At 40.4% G+C, this 12,640-nt stretch overlaps 1 protein-coding gene across 6 annotated transcripts in view; it reads left to right on the forward strand.

Annotated features, from left to right (window-relative positions):
- Window positions 1-5,022, forward strand: part of LOC139018947 (fatty acid desaturase 2-like protein FADS2B) — a 29,054-nt gene extending 24,032 nt beyond the window's left edge. For 3 of the 6 annotated variants that reach the window (XM_070428015.1, XM_070428018.1, XM_070428017.1), the window contains 3 exons: window positions 1,536-1,615; window positions 2,817-2,942; window positions 4,383-5,022. In XM_070428015.1, the coding sequence (XP_070284116.1) occupies window positions 1,536-1,615; window positions 2,817-2,942; window positions 4,383-4,434 (258 nt within the window). In that variant the 3' untranslated portion in view covers window positions 4,435-5,022. Of the gene's footprint in view, window positions 1-1,535; window positions 1,616-2,816; window positions 2,943-4,382 lie in introns of those variants that run through there. The other 3 variants (XM_070428016.1, XM_070428020.1, XM_070428019.1) reach the window with 3 other exon arrangements.
- Window positions 5,023-12,640: the final 7,618 nt, after the last annotated feature.

Genomic DNA, 12,640 nt, shown 5'->3' on the forward strand with positions numbered 1-12,640 from the left:
GGTCAGTAAACTACAGTTCAAGGGCCAAATCTGACCCACTTTCTATTTCTGTAAATAAAGTTTTCTCAGAACACAACCATGTTCATACATTTTTATATTATCTATGAATGCTTTCATGCTACAACAGCAGAATTAAGTAGCTCTGACAGAGAATTAAAATATCTGCAGTTCGATACTTTATAGAAAAGATTTGCTGACCACGTGACACAGCCTTTCAATTTACAGAATGAATTTAACGTCCAAAAGGACGCTGGAATGTACCTCATTTCTTTGTACAGGTAGAGAGGCTCAGTGAGGAGACATGACATGCTCTCCAAGCATCTGTGAATGATTCAGAGTTTTAACCAGTGCAGAGCAGCCCTACCATCTCAGCCTTCCACCTGCTGTGCCACGATTGACTGGAGAATCCAGTCATAATTCTACTTACTTCTTCAAACTCACTTCCAAGTTCAGTGGATCCTTCCATAGGGCATCAAGTAGTGGTTCTCATATTTTTTGGCTACAGAACCATTTGACACTCTTAAAAGTCACTGCGGACCTGAAAGAGCTCGTGTTTATATCAGTTATTTGTATTCATGGATATTTACTATAGTTGAAATTAAAACACTTTCAAACATTTATGAATTCATTATTAATTAATATAAGAATCAAAGCAATACCTCAGAGTGATGGTGCCATCCTATATTAGTAGCCTCTGGGAAAATCTACTGTACAAGCATGAGAATGAAAATGAAAAAAAAAAAGTCTTAGAAGTATTACAGAAGTAATTTTGACCCTGCAGATCCCCTGAAAAAAGTCCTAGGGAACCCCAAGGTTTTCTGAAGAATGCTTTGAGAAATGCTGACATAGAACAACCACAAAAATAATATTCAAAATGTCAACTCAACTGGAATTAAACCTTAGAAAGGTATTGAGTAAAATAATATTCACAAAGGATCTTAATCTTTGCAGTCTGAAGAAGCCTACAAACTCCTCATGATAATACTTTTCAATGCATAAAATAAAATACATTAGATTACAAAGGAAAATCTTTACATTGAATGTACTTCTAAGCACAGAACCCTTGGTTAAAATCCTTTACTGCCTTATTCCCCATTGAGAAGCCCTTCAATTCCATTCTATGGAAATGGATTCTAACCCCTACAATCTCTCCCCAAATCCTCTATTCTCACTTTCATCTGCCAAGGTCCTCACTGGTGACACCTTAGTCTTTTGTATCCAAGAGCTGATGGTGACTTAGCCCCCTCAAATTCTATGCACTTTTTTATATCTATTGCCTTATATATACTTCTTAGCAAAATGTCTTATTTGTTTTAAGTTGAAAGCTATTTACCTGGAACCACCTATCTTTTTTATTCTTCATAGTTTCTTACACAAAAGCGGTAATCAATGAGCACTTATTGAATGATTGCCTGGCGGGGCGGGGGGGGGGGGGGGCGGGGGGGGGGGTCGGGGACGGCAGGGGAGGGAACTAAACATTTTCTCTGTTTGACACTTGAGCTTATTTATATCTAATGTAAACTTTTTCTTTGCAGGTCTTGGCCACCTGTAATGTTGAACAGTCCTTTTTCAATGACTGGTTCACTGGGCACCTGAACTTCCAAATTGAGCACCAGTAAGTGATAGAAACAGCTCATGATAGGGGGATGGGCTCTGACTTATAATAGCCTCCATACAGTCCAGAGCAGAGCCGTAGGGTTGGGATCACAGAGGAAAAAAATGAACCAGAATTCGTTAAAGACTGCTATCTTTCGACTAACATTAAGGGTAAAAAAGAAAAGAAGGAAGTAGAACAAGAGTGAGTAAATAGAGTGAAATCTTAGAAACTACCAGTGATTTGGTTTCCAGATTCCCATGGATTTAGAAATTGTTGATTGTTTTCTTTGCATTCGGTTTGTTGGCCAAACCCAAGAAAAAACATGACACCTGGGTAACCAAGTTGTGTTGAAACTTAATTGCAATTTAATTTAAATGCCTATCTCTCTATATCTTTAGACTGAGGTTACAAAATAATCAACAATGAAATCCAGTCTCTGCTGCAATTTCCAAATGGTATCTGGAAATACTTTACCAATGGGTCAGTTAGGCAAACATGCCCTAAAGAAAGAGTAAATGATAATCCTTTGAGTTAATCTCCCCAGAATATTCAGAGGAGAGACTTTCCATAACCTCTTTATCTAAGCCATTTCTGTGATAGTGAAGGAAGAGATCTTATACCTATTCATAGGATGTTTTTTATCCTTTCTTTCATATTAAAATCCCAGCAAAACAAGAAATTATTATTATTTATATTTTATCAAAGAGGAGATAAAAACCCAAGAAAGTCATCTGGCTGATTGGTTAAAGCCTTGGATGAAAGCCCGTCTTTCCTCACTTCTTACTCCTATCCTAGAACTTTTCCCCATATGCCATTACTAGAACTTATCTATTCATGATGCAGGAGTTAGATGGATAGAGAAACAGACAGACAGACAGAGATGGAAGGTGAATATTTCCAGCTCTCTAGATAATTTAGAATGGTAAAAAAAAAAAATCCATACTTTCATTTGAGCTGCCAAATATAAATATTTTTTATGGTGCTAATATTTATTTTCTTAGCTCTTCCCAAACATTGCCAACCACAGGGCTCACAGAAGTTTAAGAGATAAGATAAGAGTGTTTGGCAAGAGTTTTTTTTAACTTCCTGCAGCAGTATTGTGCAAAGTCAAGGTTGGGTCTGCATTGCTGACATAATTTTATTTAGTAATGGGGGAAAGAACCTCTTTCCGGTTGCTCTGTAGGTCTAAGTTTTGTATCTCCTGTTTCTGTTTCCCTAGTCTGTTTCCCACTATGCCCCGCCATAATTATCAGAAGGTGGCACCTCTGGTGAGGTCCCTGTGTGCCAAGCATGGATTGCAGTATGTGAATAAGCCCATATTGAAGGCATTTGGAGATATTGTCAGGTAATAACAGAGTCTCCTCAATTCAGCTCTCATTTTTCTTCATGTTCCCAGACTATTCACTCGGTTGTGATTCATTCACCCAAGAATCATTTATTAAGAGGCTCCTGTATGCCTGCCATGGACATGGACAGCATCAACTGCAGATTTGATAATAATAATAATAATAATTTTACCATGTACCTTCTGCCTTCTAGGTACTTCTTAGTGGAAATGCCTTTCTGCTCCACTTAAGTTCAAGCTTCTTAAAACCAGGGCTGTGTACTATTTGCCTTTGTGTCCCCTATAGAGCCTTTGCATGCTTGACAACTTAAGTGGTGGGAGGGACTCTCAAAGATTCTGCTCCAGGGTTGCAAACGAAGATGCTTGCAGGGTCCAGCAGGACATAAATGTGTGAATCGGGCAGGGATGGCTGATCCTTTATAGACTGACCCCAGGGGTAACTGACCAAGAATGGCAAGCCCTGAGGGAACTGAAAATTCATATCCATCCTGAAGCATTCAGTTCCCTAGAAAGCATTGTGCTGGTCAGACTAACAGCCAGTGATCTGGGTTCAATAACTTCCTTTTAGGATTGGGGGAAAAACAAGCAAATAAAACCACAATATCTTGAAAGAAGCCAACCAGGCCAGTCCTATTCTGATCCGATCCTGCCTAGTGCTCCAGTGTCAGACTCTACCCCTCTCCTCCTCCTTCTCTGCCCTCCAGATACTGGCCTCCCTTCCTCTGTTACATAACCCCCTGCCCTCGCCATTTCACTTCCTTTGTCACCTTTTCTTCTGCCTAGAATGTTCTTCCAATCTGTCCTTATCACCTTGTCAATTTTCACTCACTCTTCAAGGCTCATCTCAAATGCCTTTTCCTCCTCAGTCTTCCCTGGAGCCTATGACTAAGTCACATGCTCTTGCAGCACCTGGCTCTCTTCACTCGTGACTTGTGTCATAATCATGACTAAACAACAAATTAGGTAACAAATTGTTTAATATGTGTCTCCCACTAGACCAGAAACTCCACATGGACAGGACCTACCTCTCTCCTATGCACTGTTGCATCCCCAGAGCCTAGAAAAGTATCTTTCACGTTATAAAATAAGATGGGTAGATGTATATTGGATGGATTGTTATACAGTTGCATGCTTTATCTTAAAGAATCTCAAAAGAGTTTTAAAAAAACGAGAGAAAAGGGTAGGTGATGGTTTGGGACACAGAAGAGAGTAATTGAAAGAAGAACAATCTCTTCCATAAAGGAAAGGTGACCTCACCTGCTAAAAACACAAGTCAGTGTATTTGACTCCCTCCACTGGGCAACAGGAGAAGATATTTTTCACATATAACTGAAAATGACAACATGGCCCTGAACCAAGTAAAAGAGCATATGTTCCGTGGAGTAGCAGCTTTTATCTTAGAGTCTCACCTCCTGATAATCTCATTCACTCCTCCCACAGGTCCTTGAAGAAATCCGCAGCCCTCTGGATGGATGCATACTATGAAACATGATGCAGATGTCAGCCTTGATGTGCACGTAATTGCATCTCTCAAGGAGGCTGGTGAATGTGTAAGAGCTTCCTGCTTACCTGTCAGTGCCATTGGCATACCGGAGTGTGCCAGGAGTGTGAACTCTAAGGATACATGATAACTTTCCCTGAAGGTTTCCTCTGCAAATAAGAAGCAGAGGGAACACAAGGTGGCTTTGACCAGAGTGCCAAATGGGAAGTGGAGTCCAATGTTATTATTTTTTCCAAAAGATCTTTAACTTAGTCTTACCAACAGGCCTTATTCAAATCATCTCGGTTCCTGGGCATAAGTACAAGAGCCATGTAAAAGTCTCACTGAAAATGTCAAGGGTCAATGAGAAGAGGGTCAAGGAGAGACTTCAGATAGAGCACTTTTTGAAAAACGGGGCAATTGCTCTGTTGAAGAGAATCATACATTTAAGAAGTTCCTGGTAAAGCACAAATTTTTTGCTTTTTCCTTTTTTAAACACTTGAACTTCTTTTTCTTTAAATGTTGAGTATAATTAACATTAAAATCTCTAAATGTTTAAATATTCATTTCATATTTTCATTATTGTACTGCACATGTGTAATTGGCATATAATATATATATATTTGTTTCCAAGTTGTAACGTTTCTTAAAATGCTTCCTACATTTAGTCCCAACATCAACTGGTAAAGTAAGAATAGACTCTCCCTGACTATAAGATTTTTTTGCCTAATCCCTACCCACCAAAACAGAACTGCCAAACCTCATGATTAGGTGACCCTACTGCAAGAGAGGGATATGTTTTCTGTAAACTAGACCATAGGCTGTGTCAAGGCATTTTCATCTGTTACAAAACCCTCTGCTGAAGCATGTCTTAGGACGAAAGAGTTTCAATATTAGAAGGATGAGTCAACACTCTCAGTAGCTAGTATAGTGATGTTTAATACGCCTGTGCTTTTGCTCATCTAGTCACGGGGTGGGGGGTGGGATGGGAGGGGGAAGTTTACACATGACCTTGTCTGCAGGGAAAGAAAACAAATGGCACATCTTCCATCCCCAGCGTTAGGGGTTTATCTGTTGTCTGACATTCTACCAGGAAGCATTTCATCCCCTCCTTCCAAACTCTGCAAAATATTTGGGGGTTTTTTGTTTGTTTGTTTGTTTGTTTGTTTCTTAATCTAATCCCTGGGTTGTGAAGCAAAGACCCTGTGGCGGGAAAAAAAAAGAGTGTGGAGACTTGAAAGAAGCCATTGGGGTTGAAGCAGAGGGAGCAGGGGCCATAGAGGGGCAATGAAGGAAAATACATTAAATTACTCACATGTCCTAAGGGTAAGCCATGCATGCCAAAGCTAAGAAAGTGACAACAGGTAGTTTGGGAGGACTGGGCATTTAAATACTAGTAATATTCAATTGGGAAGTTGGGTAGGGAATGAAAAGGGAGAAAAGTTTTGCTGACTTCATAATTCTTCATAATGTAAGCCCTGGGTGGAAGAGCTGAGAATCCTCCTGCCAGTGGATCTACAGATTACTCCTGCCTGAAATCAGGGTTGCAAGTAGGAGTGGAGCACAGTGGTTGCTTTCTCTATCCAACTCCCAGAAATGTTCAAGCATGATTTGTCCTCCTAGTCACTAGAAATAGCAACCAGACCTCTCCCTGGACACACTTACTACCTCAAGACCTTCCTTCCTCAAGGTGGAAACTAGCCCATGTTGCAGTTCCCCAAATGGAGTTGGTTACTGTGAAACAGAACAAATCTGGGAGATTTAGACAGATGATGTATGGGAAACGTGAAAACTAAATGGAGGTCATGCCCTTTGCTTTCTCTCCCTGCAGCCAAGGTCATCTGTAAGCTGCTCCCCCTCCCCGACCCCCCTTCCCGCATGAATATATGAGCAAGAGCACAGACATACTATACTAGTTACTGAACCTCTCTGTCACTCTCCTTGATCTCACTTACAGTTAAAAACAGGTGCTAGGTAAGAACAAAAGTTTATAATGGAATACATTTTAACTTACTAGGGCAAGTCAATAAAATAGTCCTTTTCCTGAATTCAATCTCTCAATTGATTTCTCTATCTCACCCTGCAGTGACTGGTATTTGCATCTGGGGAGACACGTGACTATATTTATATTACTTGTTCAATAAATTTCCCAGAGGAGGAGAACCAAAGCCTGTTACTTTGACGGTTTCCCAGATCTCTGAGCACTGATTTGGAATTTAGATGATCCAGCCTGCAGGGCATTCCATTTCTGCCCTTCATAATGTAGGTTTCTAATGACTCCTGATTGTTAAAATACAGTCCTACCTGAAACACTTCAATGGATTCCCATGGCTCTTTGAATAAAGAACAACCTGGAAAAATGCCTACAGACTTTGCCTGCACTGTCCCTTCCCCGTGTACCTTGCCCCACCTTATAACACTCTGGCACATGCTCTCTCTGCTGCAGCCCCAATGGCTTCTTTTGAGTCCTCACAATTTCTTCTGCAACAGGGTCTTTGTTCCTGAACCCAGTGTCTGAACCTCTCTGTCACTCTCCCTGCTCTCACGCCTTCTCATTTGGTTAGCTGTCACTCACCTGCACATCCCAGGGAAGCTTCTCCACTGTGATATGCTCTATAGCAATTACTACAGGTATAATTTTACAATCATTTGTGTGATTCCTTAATTAATTTTTATTCCACCCTAGCTTGCAGAATCAGTAAAGATGTATGGAGGGAAGGAAGGAAGGAAGGAAGGAAGGAAGGAAGGAAGGAAGGAAGGAAGGAAGGAAGGAAAGGGAAGAAAGAAGGAAGGGGGAAGGAAGGGAGAAAGGAAAAAAAGAGGGAGGAAGGAAAGAAGGGATGTATGTAAATGTAATTCTTTCTAACTACAAAGGAAGGTAAATTTTTTCTAATATAGGAAAAGCACTTCCATATTCTAACTCTGAATTATTAAAATTATTACCAATACTTAAGAGTATCTACCAGCCACTTAGTACTGAACTGTACCTCTCCTTGGCATTATTTTATTTAACCCTCCTAATGGTCCCATGACACAGCCCTATGATTAATCTTATTTTATAAAAGAAAAAGTTGGGGCCTAGGGAGGCCAAGCAACTTGCCTAATGTCACAAGGTAGAAAGTGGTGGAGTAGAGTTTCAGACTCAGAGATGTCTGACTCCATAGTCAATGCTCATTAACTTCCATGCCAGAAAATTCAAAGTAATGGGGAATTAAGTGGCATTAGAAGACATGGCAGCTGGTGTTCCTGGAATGTCTCTAATAGCTTCCCAGAAGCTAATGAAATAAGCATTTCTACCTCAGCAAGAGCACGTACCTGGGAAGGGGAAGGCGGGAGGGGCACATGAAAGGCTCGGAGGCCACTTGGGAAGAGTTCCTGTTGACCAACTTCTACTCACCAATCCTAAAAGAGTACTCAGCTCAGACAAGTTTCACCTGGACGTAGTCAAGCTGAGATTTAACCTTTAACTGCATTAAACACGGAAGAACAGGATAAAGACATGGATTTGGGATTTTGTGATGACTTAGCATGATTTCAACCCAAGGAAAATTCACCTTCTCTGTGGCTGTCTTTATGTGGCCTTACCTGAATCCTATTTCCTTTAAAACTGTATTCCTCCTGGAAAAATTCACCTCTGAGAAATTGCATGTGTTTTCAGTTAGGCATTAAGTAAGAGTGACTGCATTAGAGGTCAGGGACCTAGATTCTTATTTCATCTCTTTAATGCTCTACAATGAAATTGGTCAGGTCATGCATACACTCCATGCTTCAATGTGTAAAATAGGTGTGGTGCATAATATTACCTGGCCTACATGTATCACAGCATAGTCAGAACAATCAAATGAAGCAAGGCAAATGGGATCATTTCACAAGCCAGGAACACCCATCCCATCTGATACTGGTTATTGTTATTATAGTGAGGGTTCCTCCCATCCTAGACCCACCCAATGCAAGAGAAGCCTTAGAGTCACACAGAAACACAAGATGGAGAGGTAGTGAATCATTTTTAAAATGAAAGGATGACAGACTTTCCCCAGATGAGAGGCTCATTAGTCACAGTCGAGAAAATGATTCCTCTGGTTGCAACAACTAAGACTCAGGAGTCACCCTCAAGGTCTGACTGTATCCACTCCCCTGGGCCCAGCTTTGAGGGCGCAGGCTGGAGGAAGAGGAGAGAGCCAAAGGTTCTAGTTGCCAAACTTTTGATTAACCAAGTGAGTACACAATTATCCTGGTTGGAAATTATGCCAAGTATAAGTATACAAATGAAGCAATAAGTATTGCATAATCAGTATATTATAAAAAACTTTCTTGACTATCTCCCTGCTAATCACCTAATCATCAACTCTAAAGATGCAGAAAATATAGGAGATTGAACCTAAACTCTATTGAGGGCATGAATATGCTCAGGTATTTTTCCTTTCTCAACATTATTTATGAAAGTTTGCAATGCTAGATTGGAAAGTATATGCTTGGTTAGTAGACTAGATGGGTTCACAGAGAATTTCAAGCTGGAGAGAGGGGGGGATTGGAATTGGGCTCTGGAAAGAACCATCTTGAAATCATACAAAAGAAAGTTTTGAAAAGTGGGTGGCATGGAGGTGGGAGACCAGCAAGGTGACTGTTGCAACAACCTGGGTAAGAGATCATGAGAACCTAAGAGATCATGGTACAAACATGAAACAGAGAGAAATAGATGGAGACAGGTGTGGAGCCTGGATCTATGGAACATGGTAAGTAACTCAAGGTAAGTGTTTTTCTTTTCTTTATGGTAAGAAACCTAAAGATAATGCAAAGTTTACATATTATAGGTGGTGACATTAACTAAGGACAGAAAAGTAGAAGATGGAACAAAAGGGAAGAGTTGCTTTTAAACATCTTGAGTTTATAGTATTGAAAGAAAACCTAAGTGGAGATGCCAAACAAGTAATTGGAGAAAATCCCTTCTGGACCTTGTAAAGGAAATAAAGGAAAAATTATACTAACTTGGACATACTCTCCAGAGAGATAACAAAGAAAGAGAGTAGAGGGAGAGACTTGATTTGACAGAGAATTTTAAAAATGTTCCCAATGTAGAGTGGGGGGAGAAAATGAGCCAGAAAAAATAATGATTAGCTGAGTCCTAGCAAAAAATAGAAGAGAAGATATGAGGCAGAAGGTGGGAGAGGAGAAGGTTTAGAAAAGTGGATAATGAGCAAAGTCAAGTATGGAGAGAAAGCATTATGGAACAAAGTCTATTTAATTTTGCTTTGTTTGGTTAGCAAAAGTTGAGTTGGGTTCATCTCAAGAAGGAACTAAACATCCAGGCTGGAGTATATGTACTGGACATGTCATCACCATCTTCTAAAAGCATTCTATTGCTAATGTTTGAAAATTTGTCATCATTTTAATAAACAGTGAGAAAGACTTCATATTTCAATTCCATGAAAAAATTTCCGTAATGACACAAACATAAATGAGAATGTTTATATGAAATATAAGGGTAAGGGTAAATGGAACAGGATGCTCATCCCACAAGATGACCCACCCAGAACTATGGCTGCCCAAGCCCCATCCAGCTAAACTGAAAAATGAGGGAATCAATATTCAGCATGGCAGGATGTCCCAGAAGACAGGTTGGAAAGTTCTGGTCTACCCCACCTCAAGGGACATGTCTGGAGACTAGTCCTACAGCCAGAGATAGTAACCAACCACCTCAGCTGTATCATTTACTAAAAGACGGAATCCACCATATCAGTTAGTAAATAACCACTACCTTCTTCCTTAGGTTCCTGTCCCCCTGATGCCCAGCCCCTCTGCCAGGACACACCCCTTCACTGCCTCAGAATGGGGATAATTGGGTTGGTAGGTAGGGGGTACTTTTTCATACCTTTTTTAAAAAAATTGTTTCTTATTGATTTCAGAGAGGAAGGGAGAGGGAGCGAGAGATAGAAACATCAACGATGAGAGAGAATCATTGATCGGCTACCTCCTGCATGCCCCCTACTGGGGAACAAGTCCACAACCCGGCATCTGGCCTGACCAGGAATTGAACCGTGACCTCCTGCTTCATAGATCGACACTCAACCACTGAGCCACATTGGCTGGACTTTTTTATATCTTTTAAGTCCTGTTCAGTGTAATGATAAAGCAGCTTATTTACAAAAGACAAAATAATATTTAACCTCTAGACCTCGGCTGATTTTAGTTTGATGATTTCAATGTGGCCTACAAAATCTCCCAATTAAGAGCAACAACAGAAATCACAAAATGTCACTACCTAGTAATGAAAACAGTAAATAATCTTTCTCCTCATGACAAGCATTCCAAAAATTTTCGGTAAGTGCTGCCCAGAAGCCAAGTGTCATTCCGATGCTCTCTGTTCAGGATGGGGACCAAAAAAATGCCTAAGTGGATGGAATTGTTAAAGCCTGTAACTTGAAACCCTTTGCTCAGGCAATTGAAAAAGGTTGCCCAAGAGCAATTTGGATCCCCTTCTCTTTGGGACAGACCCAAACATTGACTCACACCAAGAGAATTCTAGTACGTGCATTCTGATACATGATTTATTGGGGAAAGAACTGGGCAGAGCTGAAGAGACAAGAAAGTGAGGCTTCCCTAAGCCACAGTGGGGTGTTTCTAGAGCCCTGAACTTGGGTTTTAATAGTTACACATCTACTTCCAACTAACCATGTGATCATGAGATTGTCCTTTCCTCTCTAGAAATTAACCCCTTTATTCATTGATGATGAATGAAATACAAGGAATGTGAGCTCTGGTGGTTTGGTTTCCATTTGCCTTTGCAGCAAGCTCCCTGCATTACCATGTGCCCCATGCTGCTGAGGGGGCTCAATGGGATTGTTTACTGTGTTATCAGCTATTGAAAAGTTCTCTAAAGAGGCCCAAGAAATCCAGTCTTTGTCTCCTTAGGCCCCTCTGTACCCCTGTCAGCAGCTTTTCAGCATTTTCAGATTTGACAAGGTTCTTTAACGCTTTTGAAACTCGTTTTATGTTTATGATTCAATTACACCGAGGATTGTTTCTGTTGGTTTTGGGTAATGTCTTGTCTGATTTATCTGCACTTCATTTTAACCTATTCAGTCTTCTCTATCACAATTAAATGGCACCACCATTCACACAATTGATCACATCCAAAATTTAGGGAGTCAGACTTCATTTCTCTCTTTCTTTTACTTCCTAAATTCAAACCAAAATCAATTCCTTTAAAGGCTGCCTTCTCAAAGTAGCATAATTAAAGTACCATTGTCTCCATTTCCCTTATATTACTCTAGTCAAGCCACTATTATCCCTCAATCAAAAAACCACAGAGTCTCATATATGGGCTCTCGATTTTCATTCTTGCTCTTTTAATCTATACTCCAGGCAGCAGCAAGAGCAATCTGTCCAGTGCAATGATCTAATGTCACTTCCTCTGCTTAAGCTACAATGACTTCCTATCATACCCCGAGGCCTTATATGACAAGATCCTTGCTGGGTCTCTGATCCAATGTGTATGTAACATGTTCCCCTTCAGTCCCTCCAGGCTGCTTTCTTGTCCTTGGCACACACAAGCAAGCTCAAGCTAATTTCCATCTTTACCCTCAGTTGGGTTTGCTTTCCCCATTGTATCATCCCTTAAGGAGGCTTTTCCTGGCTGAGGTGGTCTCCTCTCAGGCACCTTCACTTCACAGTATTGTATTTTCTTTATAGCAGAAATTGTCTGGCTTATTAGTGAATTTCTTTGTTTGCAGTGTGTTCTCCACACACACAAAGATGCAAATTCCATGAGTCATGTCCGTATGTTCTTGATTCCTATGTGTCTCAAGTGCCTAGAACAGTGCCTGGCACATCGTAGGTGCTAATAATATCTATTGCCTTGACATAAAACATTTAACATAGAATCGCTGAATTTATGTGTTTTCTTAAGAAGACAGAAGATTCTGGTTCTTTTTAAACTTTGGGTCTGGCTCAGCCTAATGAATGAGATCTCCAATTCTGTATTCAAATTGAGTTATTTGAATTCCATGTTGTACTATGCATGTAGTCATGCCTGACTCACTTCACATCTCTGAGCCTCAGCTCCTTTCTCTATAAAATTCACACACTGACAGTACTTACTCCATAGGGTTGTGTGTAGATTAAACAAGACAATCAATACATGTAAAACCTATCAGCCCAATGCCTTGGAATGGCAAACCCTCAATAAACATTATTACTATTACTGATGTTGGTTTTGTAC

Source organism: Myotis yumanensis, unplaced genomic scaffold (assembly GCF_028538775.1).
Source record: "Myotis yumanensis isolate MYYU_CA2020_CCGP unplaced genomic scaffold, mMyoYum1.0.hap1 SCAF_10, whole genome shotgun sequence".
In the NCBI taxonomy this organism is placed as follows: Eukaryota; Metazoa; Chordata; class Mammalia; order Chiroptera; family Vespertilionidae; genus Myotis; species Myotis yumanensis.